This window comes from Mirounga angustirostris, unplaced genomic scaffold (genome assembly GCF_029215605.1).
Source record: "Mirounga angustirostris isolate CCGP_5_RB_7025 unplaced genomic scaffold, mMirAng1.0.hap1 SCAF_3, whole genome shotgun sequence".
Lineage (NCBI taxonomy): Eukaryota > Metazoa > Chordata > Mammalia > Carnivora > Phocidae > Mirounga > Mirounga angustirostris.
The window spans coordinates 18,337,553-18,362,795 of record NW_026991711.1 but is presented as its reverse complement, the minus strand read 5'-3'; the positions used below and the strand labels follow the sequence as shown (position 1 = coordinate 18,362,795).

At 37.3% G+C, this 25,243-nt stretch overlaps 1 protein-coding gene across 1 annotated transcript in view; it reads left to right on the top strand.

Moving 5' to 3' along the window:
- LOC123839265 (glypican-5) overlaps nucleotides 1-25,243 on the top strand; it is a 177,007-nt gene that overhangs the window by 7,480 nt on the left and 144,284 nt on the right. Inside the window, exons 3-4 of the mRNA XM_064585759.1 lie at nucleotides 880-1,013; nucleotides 24,310-24,435. Coding sequence (XP_064441829.1) covers nucleotides 880-1,013; nucleotides 24,310-24,435 — 260 coding nt within the window. The remainder of the gene's footprint in view (nucleotides 1-879; nucleotides 1,014-24,309; nucleotides 24,436-25,243) is intronic.

Below are 25,243 nucleotides of genomic sequence, written 5' to 3'. Positions count from 1 at the left end.
TCAAATTCAAAGAAGTTCTGCTACTGTCTTCAAGATCTCAGTGATTAAGATGGAAAAAAATTTGGACAAGAACCAAGGTCTCCTGATTCCTAGGCAATGCTTTTATATATTTGCGATTATACTACTCTACCTCTTTAAGTGTATAAGGTATCATGTGAGTCTTTTTTATTGCTTTACATGATAATATGTCCAATTCATTACTTAATTTTTCAATGATAATTATGTAAGTTATACAAAGATGTTTGCTAGTAAGTTTTTTAATGAATTTTTCATTTGGATAATTATTTAAAAAACAACTATACTAATAGTTTCAAAATACAGGAAGAAGATATAAAGCTATTACAAAATGAGATCTCTACATAAACAAAATCATTATTATTTCTGGGGAAGGACCTTAAGAAGAAAACCACTCTTAGAACTCACTTAGAAACAGACTGCATATTCAATAGCAAATTATTTCATTGAAATATCTGTACAATTATGTGATTGTCATCAGTTGAATATAAAACATAAATAATATCTACCTTGGTTAAGTAGTCTTATTTATATAAGCAAGCAAGTTTATTAATATAGTTCTCTGACTCATTCTGCATATATATTTTCTTCATGTATTTTATACATGTACTCAGGCAAAGTATATCAATATATATGTATAGCATCAATTTATCATGGCTGCCATTTTATACAGATAATTTAATTCCCCCGCTCGAAAATTGACATTTTATGTCTTTTTTCTTTTAACATTTTATGTCTTAAAAGTTACTATTGAGGTATAAGTAAGAACATGCCATTGTTTTGGACATTACATTACAAACATTACATTCTCAGGTAGGATGGAGGTTGGTTTCTAACTGTCTTTTAATATTTTCTCTTTGAAAGGTCAATAAGATTTGTGGCCGTCTAATCAGAACACCTACACAAAGCCCCCGTTGTTCTTTTGATGGAAGCAAAGAGAAGCATGGGATGAAGATCTCTCCCAGAAACGATGAAGAGACACTTGCCAACAGAAGAAAGTAAGACATTTGTTTTACAACCAGAAAGAGAAGAGAAAGTAAGCCATTAATTTTCAACAGAATAGAATGTATTCAATTAAGTAGACCGAAATACACTATTGAAGAAAAAAAGATCGCCATTGATTACTTTTAAAATTCAGCGGTTGCTCCTATTCAATAAATTAGGAATATAAGTGCAACTTGTGAGACCAATAAAACTTTCTGTGATAAGGGACACTTGCTGTAATACAATATGGCAGGCGATAGGCACGTGCAGTCACTGTGCACTTAAAATATGGCTGGTCTCCAGTGTTGTACAGCAGATCTCTAGGACTTACGCATCTTGCTTCACTGAAACTTTATGCCCATTAATTAATACCTCCCCACTTCCTTCTCCCTGTGACCAACAACACTGTATTGTACCTTTCACATTTTAAGAGGGTAGATCTTACCACAATAAAATAAAAAAATTAGTTTGAAATATGGCTAGTGTGACTGAGGATTGAATTTTTAATTTTAATTAATTTTAGTCTTAATTCTGTGTATAGCTACTGTATTGGACGATGAACACAGAGTATTCACATAAATGATGAAATCAGTATTACTATATGCTAAGCATCTGTTAGAAAATGGTTGGATAAGAAGAAGTTTCTATGCCTTTTATCTGGAATGCTGAAAATGGCTATCTATTGATTCAAAATGATAAACATTGAGTAGCTTGCTTCTATAACTCACATTTCTACCACTATTCCCGTCATTGTTTCACATGTTAAATTAAAGCCTTCATTAATAATCTCTTTGCTTGATAATTGACAGTCAAACTGAAAAACTCTTAAAAATGAAGGAAACTATTATTTTATTTACTTCTGCATTCTATTGATCAGTGTACGTCCTGGCAAATACTAGATTCTCAGTGGGTGTTTTTCTTTTCTTTTTTTTTTTTAAGATTTTATTTATTTGACAGAGAGAGCACAAGCAGAGGGAGAGACAGGGAGAAGCAGGTTCCCTGCTGATCAAGGAGCCCGATGTGGGACTCGATCCCGGGACCCTGGGATCATGACCTGGGTCGAAGGCAGCCGCTTAACCGACTGAGCCACCCAGGCGTCCCTCTCAGTGGGTGTTTTTGAATTGAATTGAAATTTAGAATTCTATATTCATTTATTAATTCAAGTAGTTATTTCTAATAATACCTTATGGCAAACTCAGTATGTTACATAGCTTTACTCTCTATAATGTAGAATCTGTCTTTCCTTTTGGGACAGTGTTCCTAATTGCCTCATTCTCTTCTCAGATGGACTATAATTTGGAATAAAGATCTGGGCTATGCTGGCTATTTGCCACAGCTCAAAAGAATTAGCACTTTGTTTGCATGCAAAATAGCTGTTCTTTTTTCCTCCAAACTTCTATAGTGATCAGCAGTCTTTTCTTGTATTTGAGAAATTAATGTGTTAGGATAGCACATAGCATATAGTGGCTAGGTATAGTGTAGAGTGTCTTGTAATAAAATCTAGCTAAGGAAGATCTTAAGTTCTTAAAGGTCATGTCTGTTTCACCACCAGAGCAATTCAGTTGTTGGAAAGACAAAACAAAACCCAATACAAGTGAAGTGTCTCAGGAATAATGAGAGGTTCGTATGAATAGCTAGTTTTATAAGTATCTGTCCAGCCACTGAATAAACGTCCTTGTCACCGATCTTGCAAACTCTACGTATTTCTCTGTCCCTAACTGGCCAGCCACCAGTTAGCCATTGCCCAAGAACAAGAGTAGGTCCATCATAGACCAATGTCACACCACACAAAGTGCACAACCAGAGGTATTACACATGAGCCCGCTTACGTACTTTATTTCTACACATTTTTTATTGCCACGCCTAAATGGAACTTAATTGCTAGGGCAGTATACTTTGGCTTAATACTTACATGTTGTGCAGACCTATACATAAACATCTCCTGAATTCTATTTATCTTTCCATGTCCATAAACTAGGCCTGAATTTTATTTATCCTTCATCATTGATAATTCCCCATGAGGTCATACATTGCAAATGAAATAGCTGGGGAAATGTAGCAGAGTAGGTGCTGAGTGACTATGAGCTACTTTCTGTGCATCTTAACTTGTGCTTTTTCTACCCACTTGAGCCTGATTTTCAATAGATCACTTCCACTTGATGATATATTGCTTCTATATAGGTCTGATCTCATAGCGTGGCAGATCAGATAGCACTTAGATCATGGGTATCTCAGGTTGCAGTGTCACTTGCTAGCTCATGGTCAAGTGTGTAGTTTCTATCAGATCCCAGTTGCAAACCAACCAACCAACCAACTAACCAAACAAACCAACAAAAGCAATGTTTAGCAAAAGCGGGAATGCTTTTAGTCCCAAATCCTTGATGTCTATACTGTTGTTCTTCTAATGGGACTTTCCAGAATCTCTGTAGAGCATCTTCATTTGCCACTGGTACTTCAGGCACCATTGAGTGGATGAGCTGGGTCATCTGGACTGAATATCAGAACAGTTTGCAAGACGCCAACCTACAGACTTTTCTTTCTCATGCAAAAGCTCCTTGGGGCTACTTTATAAAAGGGGTGTAGCAACACACTCAAGTGTGTATCATGTTTTCTCTAATGTGCAAAGGGACCCAAATAGTATTGTGCCTCTTCCTGAGTGCTAGGTTATCTCAAGGCAGAAATTGGCCTTTTACATTAGAATATCCCAATAAGATCCAGACTACTGGACATTTAGAAACCCTGCTGAATTCTCAAGCCCTTGAAATGTCAATATTTTTCCCCACCAGAGTCACGCACATGTCTACTAAGGCAACTAGGATGATGTGATCAATATTTTATTATCAGCATGGTGTCCTATAGGATGTCCAAATGATCAAGGCTCCTGTCTGTCATGGAATGGGTGAATTGCCTTGAGGTCTAACAGTGAAGACACTCTTACCAGTTGTAAGTGAAATATTCCTAATTATCCTTACTAATTGGTAAAGGGATAAAAACATTTGCCAAATTGTTAGCTAGATAAGCAGGTGGCAGTACATGTTTTGATTTGCTCAAGCAGATAGCACATACATAGGAGGATATAATTGGAGTCACCCTCTGTCTCAGGTTATGGTAATCCAAACATTCTCCAAGCCCACCTCCGTGTACACAGACCAGCCAAGCAAATGAGATGAATATTGAATAGACAGATTGAGAAAAAGATATGTTTATAATACTATATCTGGTTACTTTTCTGAACTCCATTCTAATGGTTGGTCTGTTGATAGGATCGGATTTTCTTTGTGTACAATCATGTGGTTCACTGGTAGAACCATTCTAGCAAGAAGCTTGTTGTACCTTGTAAAATTCTTATAGTCTATCTTAGGATGTATCCCAAGAAACCCTTGCTTATATTCACAAGGAGAATTCTTGAGTATCTGTGGTGGCTGAGAGCTAGAGGCAAGTTATGTGTCCATAATAAGAAAAATGGAAAAATAAAATATATTACTTTGGAACATAAAGAGTCAGAAGGAAAGAATATATTTTCATGCATCAAAAAATATCATGATTAAAGAGAAAAAAGTATTAAGCAGAATGAGAATAGTGCAATACCATTTTTATAAATTAAAAACAAATATATAAATATCAGTAGGTATTTTTCAAGAAAAGGATTTGGGAAAGTACATATACTAAATATATAAGAATGGGTATTTGTAAAAAAAATTCTATTTCAAGTAATAAGTTATGATAGTATGCCAGGAGTTGAGGAGGATGCTTAGCTCTCTGTATCTCAGAAAATATGTGTGTGTTTGTCTGTGTATATATATAAATTAACATACCTATATACACTGTTATTTTAAACTTTAGATGAAAAGCGTTTTTTAAAAATCCTATTTTCCTAATAAAAACATAGTTAAAACTCCTTTAGTCAAAATTTTCATGAGAGCTAATGATACTCAATTTTTAAATAACCTTTTTTTGCCATTTCATATGCATAATTTTTCATTATGATGTGTAGTAGATAGAGTGATTATCCAGATAGAGATAAAATGTAATTTGCTGAAGACTTTTTGACTTGGGACTTCCTCATTAATTAGAACAAAATGAAAGTTTATTGTAAAATAAAAAATAGATAAGGAAAAAATGAATTTCCAGTCAGGCCATCCAAATCAATGACAAAATCATTGAACACTATTTTGTGCAATTCATAAAAAAGTAAAGTTAAAAAAATCAACATCTTCTGAGTTAGTTTTTATATTGTATTGTATTGTATCCATGGTAGGTTTTCTTGGGTTTTCTTTATTTACCTTGGGCAATTCCCATGAGAGTATCTATAACAGAAAGTATTATTTATAAATTTAAACCAATTTAAAACTATTAAAATAAAGCAATGGAACGACAACAAAAAAACCCCACATCAATTTCTATAAATATAATTAATTGCTCTAGTAGGTGAAAAATAGAAATTGTAAAATGCATCAGTTGTTTCGCCGATGTAAATGGAGATAAACACAGTTCTATGTTTAACAATTTAAAATACATTTTTACATATAAATAACTCATAGTCTTTTAAAATTATATTGCAATAGTTTGCTTAATAGGGCGCCTGTGTGGCGCAGTCGATTAAGCCTCTGATTCTTGAGTTCAGCTCAGGTCATGATCTCAGGGTTGTGAGACTGAGCCCTGGGTTGGGCTCCGTGCTCAGTGGGGAGTCTACTTGGAATTTTTTCTCCCTCTCCCTCTGCCCCTCCCAGTCATGCTCTGTCTCTCTCTCCTTCTAAAAATAAATAAATAAATCTTTAGGCTTAGTTTCTTTAGTGGTATATCTTATAAAAAAAATAGTTATTTAAAGTCTGTTTATTTACTTATTTATTTTAGAATCTCTATACCCAGTGTGGGGTGCAAACTCACAACACCAAGATCAAGAGTCGCATGACTTTCTGACTGAGCCAGCCAGGTGCCCCAAAATTTATTGTTTAAATATACAAATTTGTTTTTTAAAATTATGTTAGATTTATGGTACCCTGACCTAAAAAATATTTTCTGGTTTTTATAACAGTTTAATTTGTATAGTTTTCCATTATTCAAGCAATTCTTTTGAGGTTGTGTTAATATAGCTATTGTTGACTTATAAATAATTTGACCAATTAGCTTTTTTTTTAAGCTACCCAACACTATTTATTAAGTGATAATTAATTACTTTTTCATTTTTCAATTGGGTTGTTTAGTCCATTTTTTTAAGGTTTATTTATTTTAGATAGAGAGAGAGTGAGAGTGCATACTTGAGCATATGAGCTGGAGGAGAGGCAGAGGGGGAGTGGGAGAGAGAGAGAGATCTCAAGCAGACTCCCCACTGAGCATGGAGCCTGACAAGGGGCTCAATCCCATGACCTCAATCCCATGTTTCAATCATGACATGAGTTGAAATCAAGAGTCTGATGCTCAGCTGACTGAGCCACCCAGATGCCCCAGTTTTTTATGGTGATATATAGTGTTCTTTTTTTTTTTTAAGATTTTTTTTTTTTTAAGTAATCTCTGCACCCAACATGGGGCTCGAACTTACAACCCCAAGATCAAGAGCCCCATGCTCCACCAACTGAGCCAGCCAGATGTCCCAGTGATATATACTATCCTGAAGTAGTTTAAAGCTACCATCTTGTTCTTTATTTTCTCTTTACCCCATGTTCTTTATTCTTTTTTTAAAGACTTATTTACTTAGAGAGAGAGAGAGAAAGAGAGAGCACTGCTCACAAGCATGGGAAGGGCCAGAGGGAGATGGAGAGAATCTCAAGCAGACTCCTCGCTGAGCAGGAAGCCCAACATGGGGCTCGATCTCACCACCCTGAGATCATGACCCGAGCTGAAATCAAGATTCAGACACTTAACCAACTGAGCCCCCAGGTGCCCCATGTCCTTTATTTTTTATTCCTCTTTCCTTGCCTTCTTTTGACTTTAACAGGTATTTAATTTTAAAAAAAATCTTCATGGCCCCCTCTTTTTAAAGGTTTTATTTATTTGAGAGAGAGAGAGAGTATAACGCTCACACGCGAGTGTGTTGGGGGGAGGGCCAGAGGGACAAGCTGATTCCCACTGAGCAGGACCCTGGGATCATGACCTGAGCTGAAGTTAGATGCTTAACCAACTGAGTCACCCAGGTGCCCCTTCATGGCTTTTTATATTTGCATTTCTTTATTATTTTAATGGTTACCATAGAGATCACAATGTGCCTTTTTAATTTTTACTATTTACTTTAAATTAGAACTTTAACCACTTCATTGAACAATATAAGAACCTTAAAAGTTTCACTCCATTACCCTTTTCCTATCTTCCGTTACCCTATTCCTAACCAATATCTTACTTCTAACAACATTTTAACAACTTCCAAGATATTGTTGTTATTGTTTTTAAATAGTCAATATTATAATATCTCATATTTTATTCTTTCTCATGCTTTTTCTTTTAGTTCCACATGTCCATCTAGAGTCATTTTGCTTTATTTAGCCTTAGGGTATTTTTCATTGCTTACTACCATTGATAAATCCTCTCAGCTTTTGTTTGAACACATCTTCATTTTTGGAGACTGTTATTAGTAAGTCGAGATTTCTAGGTTGTTGCCAGATACCATTTTTAAAAATATAAACATCCATAATTAAGTTCATGACATGACACTGTTAAGTCATACGGGAGGTTTAATGGAAACATTTCGTAGGAGAGGTAACCACAGTGGTGGAGGCTACCGGGGTCCTGCTCACATCCCTCTTTACCTGGCCGTTTCATCTGCCTCCTGGTGGCTCTCTCGAAGGTGCTGATAATGCACAGTTGCACTCTTCTCTGGGGAGTTGCCCTCAACAAATCGGAGCCATCTATTTTCATTATCTGTTGCTACTCAACAAATCATTCCGAAACGTAGTAACTTAAAGAAGCAACAACATTTATTATGCAATTTTCTGTGGGTTGGGAATTTGGGAGCTGCTTGGCTGTGGGGTTTTGGCTCAGGGTTTCTTTTTGACTATGGTCTCTTAGGGTGATTGCTGTCGAGGTCAGGTGAGGCTGCAATCCTCTGAAGGCTCGAGCAGGACCAGGTATCATCTTCCAAGATGGCACACTCACAGGGCTGTTGGCAGGAGGCCTCATGTTCCCGTCCTAATGAGTTTTCTTATAACTCTGAAGCTGGCTTTCCTCAGGACAGATAATCAGAGAAAAGCAGAAGCTGCAGTGTATTTATGATGCAGCCTTGAAGTCCCCACTGTCATTTCTGCAATATCCTACAGGTTACATGGGTCAGTTCTGTTCCATGTGGAGGAGGACTACATGCCATCTCATCTACCTGAAAGAGTGCGTTAACCTCCCATCTGCTTCACCCCCTTGGCAGAGGCTCATAAGCAATGCCCGACGGACACCAGGGGATCAAAGGCTTGCCCTTACTCAGTGTGATGTGTCCAGATGTGTGATGCAGTCCATGTGTGCAGTCTGGCTGCAGCTGAGACCACATCCCGATATACCTTCTTCCTGCCCACCCTATCCTACTTCCCTCACTACCTTTCTCTTAAGAGCACTACCTCGATGAACCAATCATCTGCATCCAAATTCCTGTCTCAGGAACTGCTTCTAGGGAGTCTGACCTAGAGATGTCTGAAAAAGTACCTAAAACAGATGCAGAATAAGTGTAAACTAAGGAAGAAGTATAGTATCTTATCCTAAATACAGTGATTTCTCTATGAATTCCCAAGTTCGCAACCCCTTAGTCTGTTTCTTTCTCCCCCTTCCTCCTTTGTATTCATTTCAAAAGAGAACCCTTCTGTTTAATACCTTGTCTTTTCCTTGCTCTATTTCTAACATTTGAAGGACATCCAAATCTGTCCTTGGATCTGGAAGTTGTGCTAAGCCCGAAGTATAGAGTATGTCAGTCTTTTTAGTGTGGAAGGAGGGAAGCAAAACCATAGTACTGGATTCTTTTGATGATATTTTGGAGATGGGATTGTACTTGTTCAATCCCCCCCCCCCTGTTTTTTCTGTTTATGTAGAATGCCAATAATGAGCTACTTTGAGACTCTGAGTTATTGATACATCCCAGTTACAGAGGTCTCCAAAAGTTGAGAAAGTCAAGGAAGAGCTACTGTTCCTTTAAACATCCCGAAAATTGCATCACTGTGTCCTCTTTTGGGGCAGAAACCAAATCAGCGCAGCTGTAAAGGACATTGCACTTACGTAGCTGTTTAAACCAGCCCAGGCAGAGTGATTTCCCTGTGGCAGTTTCTGCTCTCTGCTTGATTTCTTGAAGTTAGCTGGTAAGAATAAGCTATTAGCAAGCTTAAATCGGTGATAATTAGCAGTACATTATTATTTCAAAGTGGTGTGGCTGTGCCAGTTAAGCGGGTAATTAGGAAAACCCCAGGACAATAAATTAAGACAGAGTCTCAACACCAGTGCCCCATCTGTTCTCCAGCAAGCATTCCAATTAGCCAAACCTCTCATTTAAGAATGCGCCAATTAAGGGGATTGGCTGCATGCATGGCTGTGCTTTGGGGTAATAGAGACGGTCCTAGATGCTTAGTAAAAATAAAATATTTTTGACATAGGAGAGGGTTTTGATGTGAAGGTGGGGGAAGGAGAATTTTTGGAAACACTGGGTTTTTAATGTTTGAGACAAAATATAATTTAAATGGTTTTATGAGGTTTTGTTTTTCAAAATTGTCTCTTAAGAACTTAATGGAACATTGTATCATCAGGCAGCTCCATGTTATTCTCATGTGTTTATTAAATCTTGATTTGAGTAGGAATTTTACAACTTGAACATTAACAATTTTATTTATTGAGAATGGGAACTAAAAGAGACACTTGAAATTGCTTAGTTGAAAGAGAGGAATGAGGGCATGTTCTGTTTCAGGATGTGTCTATCCATGAAAGCAAATTAATTTTTACCCTGTTCATTGCAAAAAAACATAGTGAAGTGACTAAAATAATTAAGCATAGGAAAAACTTTTAAACATAATCTGAATGAAAAACACTTAATATTACTTAGGATTATTGCCCAGATAGCTGGAATAGGTTCATATTACATAGGATCAGTTGGCTTAAGATACGTGAATTTATATCTACATAGTCAAACCTTATTTAGCACAATACTTTATTAATGAAACCAAAATTAGCTAATGTTTAAAATTCTTGATGTGTGTGTTTGGGGGTATGTGTTTATATGGTTAAATCAGTATTGACATACCGGGCTTAATGATGAATTGTGTATATATAAACTCGGTGGATGAAAATATCCATCGGTCAGGAAAAAGTCAACTCAGAGAAAAATTTAATATCACTTATAGGACTGGAGAAGGCAATTTCCAATCTATTTCCTGAAAGGAAGTTAGTGCTTCTTTGAGGTGCCATTATTATTTATTACCTGTAAGTTTAATTTACTAAAATAAAAGTTATGTTCCTTTCAATGAGAACATTTCTGGTTAATTTAAAACAGTGCTTGGTGAGTGGTAGGAGCGAGGGCACTCAGGGCAGGGCAGGCCAAGGCAAGGCTTTGGGTAGGGGGCAAGAGGCCAGGCCAGAGCAGGGCTGAGGAAAAGGGAGCTCCCAGGCAGGCCAGCGTCAAGACCTACATGAATAATGAAAAGCAGGACCCTAGGGGGTCAAAAACCAGGCACACAGGAAGAAGGAATGCGAGAAGGCAGAACAAACATATGGCAAAAGTTTAGGCTAGTGGTGCTTAACCTTTGCGGGTCACGTAGCCCACTGAGAATCTGATAAAAACTTCCCAGAGAAAGAAAGTCCATAAACAAATACATGCAAAATTTTGTTGTATTGAAAAGCAATTTGCTCTGGCTAAAACTAATATTAAAAAGAAAGCCTTTAAAAATGAGGTTTGCTCTTACTTTCTAGACGTTCATGGAAAAATTAGTGACCATTTCACGACATATCTGAAACTAAATCCAAGCAGTGAATGATTAAACTAACGTTGAGCAGTATTTGGACTGGAAGGTATGGACTAGAAGTTGAAACTGTCATTGGTCTTAGATGTGGCTATGGGTACATGTTTGGTATCTAACAGATACTCTTTTTTTTCTGATGGTAGCAATTATGGAAAATTACAGAAAGCAGATTTGTGTAGCTATCACTGGCTGCCATTAGAACTCTTATAACTTGTTTGCTTAGATGAAGGTAGTTTTATATCAGGGAGTGTGAGATTGATTCTAACCTCTTTAAAGTTACACTGATGGTCCATAAGGCTTCGGTCCTCACATTAATTTGCAACATCTGTAATACTGATGCTCTCAACTTCAAGACAGTGTGAGTAGAAATAAGTCTCCTCAAATTTCTCACTACAAAAAGAATAAAAAAATATACATATTTTTTTTTCAGCCATAGGAAGAATGACATTTAATTTTAACAGTTTTTCCCAAACGGATTCTCCAAAACCCTATTTCCCAGTAGCAGCTTTGCCAAATGAGCTAGAAGCTTTTCAGTAGTGTTTACGATTGTGACTGTAGGGTTATCCCATTTATATGGCTCAAAATCGCTCCCAAACAAAAAAATCAAACTGAGTGAAATTCTCCCTGCCTAATATACCTGAGAATATGTTCTTTCTTTTTTTCCTCCTTTCAAAAAGTGACTCTTCTATCCTTTTTTCATTTGGAAAGTCAGCAAGCATATGTAGAATTGAAAAAAAAACTTCAAATTCAGCTCCCGTTTTTTTTTTTTTTTTTTTTTCCACTCAATTTTTGGAGAGGTAAGGAAGATTTAGTCATGTCGTACTGAAATTGGTGATTTTTGTGGGAGTGTATAAAAATGATTTCAGAATTTTTAGCAGAATCTATGGGGCCTAAATAAGCCCCATAATTGAGGCTTATTTCTCAATTAATTGTATGTAAAGCATCATGGATGCTCAGTCTATAGCAAGAGTACTAAGCACTTTCTTCCACTTGGTTTTCCATAGCAAAAAACATTTCCATCAGTTTAAATCTGTTAATGGCATTGGAAGTGTCAAAATGATGCATATAATAATATGGGAAAAACGGGGAACAGGATATTTATTTTTTTTATCCCATTGCATGTTTAAGGGAAATGACAGAGCTGCCAATTCCTCCACAATTGTCCTCAAAATAGGAGAAATGTGTTTCTGGGGTGGATTATATCATTTGATGGAGGCACTGTTTTTTCTTTGTTTTGTTTTGTTTTTGTTTTTGTTTTCCATCTTCACTTGCAGACACAAATGTATATCAACCATTTCCAGGGCGCATCATGATCTCCAGAGTCGTACGTGGAAACTTTTACTTGGAAGTGCAACTGAATGAAAATTCAAAGGTAGTTTCAGGATGATTCTTTTTTATTTAGGCCCATATCATAGACTTTCAGATCAAGGTTTCTTCTCAAAAATATGCTTCATTCTGTTTGACGACTTTTTTTTTTTTTTAAGATTTTATTTATTCATTTGAGACACAGAGATACAGAGAGAGAGAGAGAGAATGAGCAGGGAGAGAGGCAGAGGGAGAGGGAGAAGCAGGCTCCCCGTTGAGCAGGGAGCCCAATGCGGAGCTCGATCCCAGGACGCTGGGATCATGACCTGAGCTGAAGGCAGACGCTTAACCATCTGAGCCACCCAGGTGCCCCTGTTTGACGACTTTGAAGATCAGCAGGCCTAAGGTGCTCCTTTGGCTGTGTCGGTTTCACTCTCTTCAGCAAGAATCCTGTTAGACATGCACCCTGTGACTTTCGGGGTCCCACAAATTGAGTAAACTCAATGGATTTATAATCTTCATTGTATTTGGTTTGTCTGCATTTTCCAATGTAAGCTAAGCCTTATAATAAACAGATGTATGAATGATTGTAATGGAAGGAAGTATTATTATAATTCTCATCACATGGACAGTGTTTTCGGTGTCATACTTGAGCAAAGGTAATTATACATTACTCAGTGTTGGTCAGTAATATTCTGTGCCACCCAAACTAGCACCTGGGTTACATGTAACATTCAAGAACCATGTCTTTCTAAAATGAGAATTACCAGAATAATAGGAATAAAATTGAAGACAAAAATAACTCATTTTCTCTGAACCCTTTTAATTATAGATTTTCTGACCCTTAAAGCCCATATTTATACCAGAGTTCAGGAACACAAGTATCTGCACTGAGAGACATATAGTAACCGAGGATGCAAGCAAGAACAATTTATACCAGACATATATTGTCCATCAATCAGATAAGTTGGTGGGTAGCAGTGACCAGGAATAGAGGATTGAAATCACAAAATGAAAAAAAAATAAAAATAAATAAAAATAAACAGAAGAAGGAATGAGGAAGAAGCCCATTTATTGGCAGACTATTAAAGAGAAAGGTTTTTTATTAGTTTTCTGCTCAGGCTGACAGAGGAAAATATTGTACAGAATATGTTCTCATATCCTCTAAGTCACAGAGTTTATAGTTAAAATGTTAGTAACCATAGAAAACATTTTACTGCAAAAAAGAGTAACATTCAAGATTTGACCTTAAATGCTGAATCTCGATATAGGTACTCAGTAATGATTCTTAGTATTAAGGAAGTATACTAGAATCGTTAGATCTGCAAAAATCTTTTGATTTAATCTTCTTGTTGGTCTTGACCCAATCATGTCCTAGACTTTTATTTTTTTTCTGTTGAAAAAGCAATAACATGCTTCCTGAAACCAGTAGAACTGAGCAAATAATTGCATATTTTTACTAAAATGAAAAAAGTCATGAGGTAGGAGAAATTATGTCTCACCTCTTTTGGGTGGCTGCTCAAATTTGTTTAAATATTGGACATGTGATCTTGTGTTTATTTTTATAAATGAGTTAAGATCTTTGCTTAAAGTCCTTTTTAATGGAGAACAGTGAGGACTTTTTACGGTACATTTTTACAATATGGGAAAACGAGATGAGAGTTTTGAAGACCTAGTTTTGACATCAGGTTTAAATCACTCTTTTTAAAGGAGGATGCTTTCAGAAAGGGTGCTTTTTACTGGGACATTTAATGGCAATGTGTTGAGTTTGGAGCATTACTGAAAAGTAAGGAATAGAGGTTGTCTCCATTAATTGTATAGATGACTGTGAATGTCCCGCTCAGAACTAGTGTAAAATCACCACCACGGAGTGTTAAACATAGAGCCCATGTCAAAAAGAATCCTCTGCAGATAGTATCTGAGGATATTGGCGTATCTCCAGGGCTCCTTTCCATTCCTTCTTCCCATTCCTTCCCTTGGTGCTCCCCAACCTACTGCCCATCTTAACCCCTTCAGCTTTGTTGAGAAAGCACAGTAAATCTTCTAAGGAAGGGAAATCATGTCGTGTGAACAAGAAGACTTCCTATGAGGAGAAAAAAACCTGGAATCATTTAGTCAGAAAAAAAAAAATCCTTCTCTTTGAGAATGGTGTGGATCCTTCCGTCACAGCTTCCATAATGAATAGCGGGTTCAAGTGGGGTTCAGAGAGCACGCTTTATGAGTTTCTCTTTTAGGAAAAATAGTTCTTTTTTTTCTTTTTAAGGAAATACAAGTGCAATGTGCTTGTAACACATTTACATTTGTGACAAATGGTGCCGCACATTGCATTGCTTTCTCTGTGTCATAGTCATCCTTTTCCACCCATCTTTCCATGTGTCACAAAGTCTATGGAAAGGGGCCAGCAAACTAAATTTCAGTTTTCCCGCTAGCTAATCTGACTGTATAAATTTAATTACTTTCAAGCATTTACAGCAAGAACTGCTACTGCTGTAGAACAGTAATCTAAATCTTTTTCTATTTTGATGATTATAAAACTATTTTGTCAAATAGAATGACTTAGTTGAGAATAAAATAAACTTATTAAATATAGATGTAGAAACACAAGAGAAAATGGTTCTTATCTGGAAACGTGTAATTATAGATTTCCTCTGCTGAGCGGGAGACTGACATTTTAAATGTCTGCTGTTTGACAACTGTGGTCGGACATCTCTACAGGGTTGAGCCTGCTCATTAGTGCCACATTAACCTTAACTTTGCCTCAGGCCATTAACTAGCAAACTGCACATTTGACCTTTGTTCGACAGATACTTTCAAACAGTATGGGAGGCGCTGCTTTTAATTTGGGTTCTGTATTATTTGTGGACTGACTTTAGGGGGTAAAAAAAAAATCAATACGTGTCATTAAATAAAGGAACGTGTAGTCTGAAACATTCCACAGAGAAAAGTTCCATTTGAAAATAAGATTCTTCTCCAGTACTGTTCCAGATAATTAGTTTGGGTCAAAATTAGAAATCGTCTCTTTTACATTGTGTTCAATGGGAAAAAAAGGAGAGGAAGTGACTGTTTATGAATGTTTTAAAATTGAAACAAATTCCTGCTAGATAAAGATGGAAGATCTAGAGGCTTGCCTTTTGAATATAGCTCTGTGTTCAGGAACATCTAATGAAATGAAATGCAAAATCAAATGTAAAATCAGGGCCATATGCTTAAGTGAAAACAGCTCCCTGGGAGATCAGCAAAGTTTGAAACATGTGGTTGCCACTCTTTAAGCCAGCCTTATTAATTAAAATGTAAATTAGTTTAGTGGAATATTTTGGTAGACTACGGTAGAGTTGCTATATTAAGATTATGGAATATTATACAGCTATATCAAAAAAGTAAGACCAAGATTTATTCATCTGAAATGGGTTAATGATATATTGTCAAGTGAGAAAAGCCAGTTGCGTGTACATGTATATAGCTTGGTCCCAGTTTCGTTAAAACAAACCGTTACTTTGTCTCTCTTTATCTCTGTCTGTTTTTGGTTACTTGTTAGCGTGCGCATAGAGCAGCTGAAGAAAGCATACCAGGCTGCTAACGTGGGTTACAGATGGACACACTATAGAGGCACGGATACTAACTTGTTCTTCATGTGCCTTTTTTATTCATTGCACTGTTTATGAAAAGCTATGTTAATTTTATCCTTAAAAATGACTAAAGTCAGTTATAATGGTCCAGACAATCAGAAGCATTGCTCGTTTTGATAGTAGTCACTGGGCATTCCTATGTCAACCAAACTATAAATGACACTTCAGGGTGAGTTGCATTGCCTTTCATATATTTTTTTTTTTTTTTTACCACGTGATGCATCAGGAGCTCTTGCTGGCACTGCTGGCCTCAAGGTCATGGGAAGCAACGAAGCAATAACTATGCTGGTCCATGGTTCTCCCTTGCCTTTAGTAAGCTCAGGGCAAACAAGGCTGCAAGCTATGAATGATCAATTGTGCCACAGCCTTTTTCCTCTTTATGGTGCTAGCACAGTGGACAAAGCTGCTCATTAGCCAGGGAGCAGAATTTGCCCCGCTCCCTGCGTCCTGCACCAGACCTTTCAGACTGGTAGAAATACACAGATAAATCCTGTTTAAACCTAGTGCCTTCTAAGTGCAGATTTTGGCAGACAGAAGTGATCTATCTATGTTTTCTGGGCTAACAATCTACTGATTGTGTTAACAGGGTGATAATTTCAGGAAAATTTTTAAAACAGGTGGAAATATTCTTCTATATAAAGATTCATTCTGCTTTGATTTATCAGGTATTCAATATCAGCTGACTTGGCTAAGTGATGGCATGTTTACTAATGAATTATTTAGTTAATTAATTAGTGAAAGATGTTGAGGTCTGCTATGAATAAATTCCTGAGTAAATAACTTCCTCGCTTTTCACATGTTTTTACCTTCTCTGATTTTTGTTTTTCCTTAGTTTCAAAATAAGAGAACTAGACTAAATCACAGGTCCTCAACCCCGGCCACACATATGGATCTTATAGGAGGCTTCCAGAAGCACTTGGATGCCCAGGTCCCACTCCAGACCAATACATCTGAATGAGGGAAAATCTAGGAGTTACAGTTTAAATATTTCTTTGGCGATGACAATGTGCAGTTAGGACAGAGAGCCCCTGGAACAGATGGTCTCAGGCTCTTTCTGTTTTTGTAACACAGTCTATCTGTGAGGTATTAATTATGATAGCTGTCTTACAGAGCAGTGTGACTAAATATTATTATGTCCCCACATATTAATTTCAGCAGCACATATATATGCACTCTGACTTGAGCCTGTTTAGTCTCGCACAGCTTGAGGTCCTGCTCTTTCAAGTTCTTCATTTTCTAATGCAGCACACGAGGAAGGTCTGTTTCTCCACAGTCTAGGAATGGGTTCTCTAATTTCAAATTTCCCAAGTCAACTGGATCCTTCAAGGAATTTCAATTATTGTTATTTAAAAAATGCTTTTCTTTTAGAAACTTCTAATTCTGGCACGGTTAAAAACTCAGACCGCGTCTGGGACCAATTCCAGGGAGAATTTGTTGATGGCCTGTTGGGTACCAAACTGTGACCCAAACCCTGGGGATATAAAGAAGACATGGCTCTTGCCTATATTGAACGAGCCCTCTTACTCAGGGAGACAGATGTGCAAACACAGGGATTACAATATCAGATAGCCAGGACTGCAAAACAGACGCCGAGTGCTGTGTAAGAAACAAGGATGAGCAAACAAAACTGCAGGCTGGTCAGACAAGGATGTAGAGGGCAGATGAGCTTTAAGCTGGATCTTGAAGGACGGGCAGAAGTTTGGGAGAGTGATAGCGGAAAAGGCCGTCCAGTGTTAGAGGAAACTGTATGTGCTAAACTCAGAATCTTATCCTGTAAATATGGTAATATCTTCTGCTATGTGAGTAAAAGTGTGCAGTTTTGGCTGGGGTGTGTGAGTGGAGGGAAGGAGGACTGTCATGGGAGGCTAAGGGGTGGAGAGTGGAGAGATTATGTGCCATGGTAAGACATTTTATCTGAATTGTTAGGGTTTTAAAATGGTAAAGTGTTGGGCTGATTTCTGGTTACAACATGGGACATGCAGTGAACAGGAGGGCAAAACTCGACAGGGAGGTCATTTGTTAAACTGTTGCAGGCCCAAATGAGAAAGTATTAATTTGTGTATGGCCTTGACATAGATGCTTTGAATAAATATTCTGACAAAGAATGTTTTTCTGTTTTTTTTAATATTTTAAATATTTAAAAAATATTTTCTGCTACTGGCAAGACTAATATGTCTGAAGACTAAGGTGAACAACGGACATATGTAACATAGCCCCTCAAGGATAATTAGCTGGAAATTTTAGCATCTCCCTACATTTATTATGCTCCTAGTTTTAACTGGAAAGACTCTCATAACTGTAGAAAAATACTTGCATGGATATAGTCACCCTTCCAGCAAGTTAAATTTTGAATCATCCAAAGAATAGAATGAATATTTTATTCATTGAGACTTTTCATGCAAAACTTGAAAAGGAGGCACGATGGTGTGTGGTAGGCCAAGCATTGACCTGGGAACTGAAGTATGGATTTTTGTAATAGGACCAACATTAATTGGCTCTGTGGCAGTAGATACATCTTTTTTACCTCATTATAGCTACTGGTGCTTTATCCCCTTCATTTCCCAGTTCAGTTTTTTCTATATCCAATGTAGATCCCTTGGCCCTCCAATGCAGCCACTTCTTGCAACAAGCACTACTCTTAATTCCTGTGACCTAAAAACCTCCAAATACAGAATATAAAGTTCTGAAGCAGGATCTTCCCTCAAATTTCTGTCTTCACAAACCAAAACTTTCTCTTAACTTTCACAGACTTTCTTCTGTCCTTTTTAGTCTCAGAGAATTTGTTCCAAAGCTAATCTCTTTTCAGTAACTCTTCCTCTCTCTTCAGAATTTGTGATCTATCAATTTTTAATTTTTCTTTTTCTATCTTTTTATTAATTAAGAAAGACTAAATTATGATATGATAGCAAACAACCTAACATTGGTTCAAAAGCGTTTTCCTTCACATTTTAGCCTGTTCACATTTTAGACCAGCAGGGGGCGCTGCTCAAGTGGCCCTTGATTTAAGCTTCTGAATGACCAAGCAGCCTCCCTGTGACACATTGCCAGCCATCAGGGGAGAGGGAAACAGAAGTTGGCAAAACCACATTGGTTCTTAAAGCTTAAGCTTGAAGGGTACAGACATCACTCTGCATACATTTACTAGAACCCAGAGCAAGTCACATACTAAAACTAGCTTCAGAGTGTCTTTGTGCCCAGAATGTAGAGAACTGGGATATTTGGGAACAAGCTAATGAACCACAAACCCTTGCTATCTCCTTCCCTTTCATACACAAATATTTTCAAATCTCTTGCATATTCAGACAGACACACACAAACAAAACTTCCTTAATGTTCGTCTTTGGGACTCTACTCTTAGTTTCTCACTTTCTCTTTAATATTCATCATACTGCAAATCTGACGGCCATTACTCTATTTCAAATGCTTTCATTATTGTATTAGTTTGCTAGGCCTGCCATAACAAAGTACCACAGACCAGGTGGCTTAAACAACAGACATCGATTTTCTCACAGTTCTGGAAGCTGGAAGTCCAAGATCAAGATGTTGGCAGGTTTGGTTTCTCCTAAGGTTTCTCTCTTTGGCTTGCAGATGGCTACTTCCCCTGTGTGTCCTCACATGGCCTCTCCTCTGTGCACATGCACCCCTACCATCTCTTCTTGTAATTGGGACACCAATCCTATTGAATTTAGGATCTACCCGTATGATGACCTCATTTGAGCCTATTTACCTTTTAAAGAACTTGTCTCAACATATGAATTTTTGAGGGACCACATATAAAGGACATTTTCATTATTTTAAGTAACCTCTCATAATGGCATTTTACACTGTGAGGGATCTCTCTAGGTTCAAATTCCCTTATTCTTTAATGTTGACAGCTCTTATCATTGAAGATTTTCTTCCTTTGCTCAATATACTCCCGAGTTCCTTTGGCTTTTTCTGACCACCTGTTACTTGCCTGAGAGATTTCATCCCCATTCATGACATCAGTCACCACCTCTGGAGATAATGACTCTCACATCACACACCCAGTCCCCTGATTCCAAGGTTACATATCCAACAGCAAGCGTCCACGGTATTCGTGGTTCTTGTACCAGTAGCTGCAACATCATCTGAGCGCTTCACTGAAATGCAGGATCTTGGGCTCTACCCCAGGACTATTGGATCTGCATTTTGACAAGATCCCCAGATGATGTTACACATAGTAGGTCTGAAAGTAGCATTCTAAATGATTTCTCTTTCTGTATGTTCCAAAGAAATCGCAAACTGAACAGAGTGTAGACTTAATTATTAATTAATTTTAACTCATTCATTAATTTAATTACTAATTATTGAACTTACTATATGCCTTCACAGCTTTGAGATCTATATTGGTGAGTAAAATCAAAAAAAAAAAAAAAAAAAAAAAAGGAAAAGCCCCGCCTGCCTGAATCTTTTCTTCTAGCATGGGAGACAGATAAGAAACAATAAAACAAAATAAGTAAGTACATGACGTGCTAGAATAGACAGTGATATGTGCCACGGAAAGATGAAAATATTGAGCAGGAGAAGAGCAATCCTAAATGCAGTGTGGGACATTGAAAGAGTTGTATTTCCCTTCCTTTATTTCTTGTCTCAGTGAATAGCACTGAGATAATCATCCCCTCGGTCACCTTCGGGGGGGGGTGAGAAAGACAATTAGGAGTTATATTAAAACTTTTACTTTTACTGTCAATTCTAGATTCCTAATGTCTTTCAAATCTAACGCTTTTCATGATGCTCACTGACAGGTGTTTTTTTCTCATCCTCATATTTCCTCCCCCTGAGTCTTGGTTATAGCCCGCTAAGTGACCTCATTGACTTTCTACCTATTTCCACAATACTGTCAGGAGGCCATCACTTGCTTGCTAGAAAACTTTTAATGGCTCCCACTGCCTTCTGAAGAAAACTGAAACAGTTTTTTGATGATCAATAAGGCTGATTACAAACTGGCCTCTTCCTACCTTTTAACTATAATTCCCATAAGCCCACTCCCCACTTGCTAAACTGCATATGAGTCTCTGAATATACAATATTCTCTTTCCTCTTTACGTTTGCATATTGTTTTTTGTTTGTTGTTGTTTGCTTTTTTTTTTTTGCATGAAACTCTGAAGTAGTATCTTGTTTGTACCTATTTCCTGATTCCTTCTCTGTCCTCAAATGTGGCACTATTAACACTATGTTATTATTGTAGATTTTCACCGGAAAGTGCATTCTTAGAAGATAGGGACTGTCTTATTTAGCTCTAGTGCCAACACAGAGCTTGGTACTCAGTAGTGTTCAGTAGTTTGTGACAAGTAACTGGTTAATGCTGCTTTATAAAGTGAGTGGAAATCTTCTAGGATATGATGCTTTCAGAGGGAACTCATGCAAAGGCATGAAGGTATGTTTGGGGAACAGTAAGTCTCTCACTTTTGTGGAAGCCTGAAGTTTGGTTTGCGTTGCTGCTGAAATGGAGGTGAGAGAGGGTGCCTTATATGCCTTTCCAAGAAATTTAGATTTTTTGCTGTAGAGAAGAGAGAGCCATTGATGGCTTTAAGCAAATGAGTGACATAGTCTGGGGAGATCAGATTTGAATTTTAAGAGGTGGATTTCTTGGAGGATGAGAGGTGATTGTTAAGGAAGAGATTAGAGTGCAGTAATTCCAGAGAGATGATAAGGGCTTCACCGAAGGCAATGAGAGTAGCATTGGGAAAGAGGACTCGGCAAGAAAGATGTAAAGCTTTTCCCAGTATGATCTACTGGCTGTGAAGGCACCATTCACTGAGATTGGAGGAAGAGGTTTGGGGTCCATAAGAAGTATCAATTCAGTTTTATCTCATCAATTTGGAGATCTCAACATTCCAGTCATTTGTGCCAGGCCTCTTCATTTCTAGAAGACTCTTTGATTCCGAACAGGTGATCATTTATAGTAAACAGAATTCAGGACAGGAGTCACACATCTTTCCATTTATTAAAGCCCACACCTCTAGGAAAGAATCAGTTGGGTTCATCCATTATGTTTTAGTAGCTGCAACATCAGAATTGGTATTTGTTCATGCATTCCAGTTAGTAGGAATATGGCCCTCATGGGGTGGGAAGGAGGACTTATTTTCTAGTAGAGGAAACCGACTTAAAGTATAAATAAGGTGCCCCTATCGATTAAGCCATCTGACTCTTGATTTTGGCTCAGGTCGTGATCTCAGGGGCTTAAGATCAAGCCCGGTGTTGGGCCCTGTGCTGGGCATGGAGCCTGTTTAAGAGTCTTTCCCTCTCCTTCTGCCCCTCCCCCTAAAAAAAAAAGTATAAATAAGTATAAATGAGTGGTTACTATGCTCGTGAGAAAATACAGCATACTTTATTGGGGGAATTGAGTATAAGTTAGAAGTCAGATTTATACTTCCTGCAGTCATGTTGTTATTACATGTCTGATCAAGCTTTGCTAAAAATTTGGTTAAATACTCACCAAACATTTGCTGTGGGAACTTCTGATCTCTCTGATTTCAGATGTTACATATTTGAAAATGACATTTATCCTTCCTGTAGATTGGTAGTTACTTATAACTCCAGCCATTTCCACAAAAGAGTTCTTTGGAAACCACTAAGAGAGAGAATTCTAAAATTAATACATTTGAGCATCAGTGCTGTCAAAATCAGATTTAATTTTTAAAAATTTGCTCATTTCAGCTATAATTTAGAGCCACCCCTCCTCTTTGATCTCATTTTTAAAGAAGTTATTTTTAAAATATCAGTGGAGGATGCAATTTTATAATTGCTGCATTTTAACTACTCAACCTATGGATTTCTGGTTTGCTTTCTTTCTCCTGTCCCTGTATTCTAGTCCAGAGGACATCTCTTCTGTATTAAGTTAGTGGCTTTTCATTTCATTGTCCAAAACATTAGTTTATGTTTAAAAAGTTCAGAAGTATAGTTTTTAGGACTTGGTTTTCTGAAATGCTAAAATTCAGGTTCTTGGGACCTCAAAGCTTTGATTTTCAACTTGAAAGTTTTGGCTTTTTAAGTTAAAAAGCAAACTACTTTTTTGTTGAATTTTCCCTTCTGATAATTAATGGGGGAAAGAGATGTAGTATGAGGGGGGGGGGGAAAGTCAATGTATTAAATAATACTCCTTCCAACAACTTTTATTTTCATGCTTTTGAAACATGTTATGTATTTGGGTTTTTTTGTATTTAGTGAATGATATAGGAGAAACGTTAGGGTTTAAGGCTGATGGCCAAGAAAGAATTATTGAAATGTCTTTGGTGCAAAAAGATGGTTTTATTAAAGCATGGGAACAGGACCCATGGGCAGAAAATGCTGCATGGGGGTCATGAGAAGTGGCTCATTATGTACTTTCAAGTTGGGAGGGAGCCAGGGATAGCATGTAAGTCTCCCAGGTATTTTGGAAGCAAGGTTTCCAGGACCTTGAGGGGGCTTAGCTATTGTTGGGAAAGTGCCATTTATTAACTGTCTAATAAAATCTGAGTCATGAGACCCTTCAGATGTATATCATATGCTTGGGGGATGATTGCCAACATGTATCTTGGGGGGTAGAGATACAGGAAATTTCCAAAGGAATTTTTATATGTTAAAGTAGACTTACAGGATCCTGGGGGTCAGGCTAAGATAAGCCTGTTGCCCTTAGCAAAGTATTAACATGGAGGCAATTGAGTCCCTAGAGGAATGTCACTCTGCCTGTTTCAAGGACTTGTCAATGGGCTATAAGTAGTAAGGAAATTTAATAACTTTTCTTCTGCCTGTTTCCCACATCAGTGAAGACATACTATTTTATGTGGTTAAGCACCAAAGAGAAGACCCAAATAGGAAAACCACCCAAGTTTAATAAACTTTTAATCAGTAAGCAATTGATTAGCTTGTTGATCAATTTCTGACATTTCTGTACGGAAAAGTAAGTAGTTAGTACCACTGTGATTTAGATGGCACATCCAGTAAAGGCTTGTAGGGATACTTAGATAAAACGGGGTGTGTGTATGTGTACTCTTCACAACTTCTTGGGCTTGACTTATATAAAATTCATACCCTGTGAAAACTTGGATTCAAAAGAGTAAATTTGAATACTAGCATTCTTTTTTAAAAAAGTATAGTATTTATCTTGATTGTTAGAGAAGTATTGAGAATATATAAAAAATAAGCAGTAAAGGGCGCCTGGGTGGCTCAGTCGGTTAAGCGACTGCCTTCGGCTCAGGTCATGATCCTGGAGTCCCTGGATCGAGTCCCGCATTGGGCTCCCTGCTCGGCAGGGAGTCTGCTTCGTCCTCTGACCCTCCTCCCTCTCCTGCTCTTTGTCTCTCATTCTCTCTCTCAAATAAATAAATAAAATCTTTAAAAAAAAATAAGCAGTAAAAATAAAAAAAGATGCATTCTATATATCATGCATAACAAATTATGCCATTTTATATCGGCATTTATTATTGATTTTTGGTTTTAATTGTTTTCTTTGTTTTCCCATTCAGAGAATTTATCAACAGTCTTCGACTGTACAGGACGTTCTATGGGGGCCTGGCTGATGAGCTTTGTGCTAATGAATTAGCTGCTGCTGATGGACTGCCGTGCTGGAATGGGGAAGATATAGTAAAAAGGTATTTTATGTGTAGTGGTCTGTGAAAATATCATGGCTCCTTTCATCCTTGCTTTCTTTTCCTAGGTCCCGAATGGACCACTTCACTTTTAACTTTGCCCCACAGGTTAGAGTTTACAGCAGTTTCGTCTCTTTAGTTTGTTAGAAATAGATTTGGTCCTCTCTGACATTTTAGAAATGTGATAGTAATTCTGTGGTGTTTGAACATTCTCTCTTCCTTTCTACCTATCTCAGATCTACCAACAATCCACTTTTTTGATAAGTATTATTTACCTTCTGTCCAATCTGTCTTGTTTATCAAGTATCTTACTTTCTTCATTTAGCTTTATGAGTTTTAGAAAGTGAAGAAATTCAGTGAAATGTGAATACCTGTGCAAAGATTCATGGAGATATGAATATGAGTTTCAGCAGTGTTAGTATGTCTATCCTACAATTGTCTCTTTGTGTATGTGTGTGTGTGCATGTGTGTGTGCATGTATCTATGTTAGAGTGGGGGTACGTCCCTGTGTGTCTGAAGCATTATTTATTTGTGTGTTGTCAATCATTCTCAAGCTCAGGAGTGAAATTTTTTACCATTTTTTTCCTCATTGTCTAGAATTTCTTTGACATTTTCTTTTCCTTTGCTTCCTGTAACTGATCGTACTCTGAAGTAATCTCCTGATCTTGAGAAAGTCCTAAATTCTCCCTCCGTAATATATAACAGTGGTCAATAATAACTGGTTTGGAATTGCTCTTTTGATTTTCCAGTGCTGGTGATTGTTATAGAATGTAGGCTTGGGTTGCATTTGGACTTGAATGTTTTTGTGTAT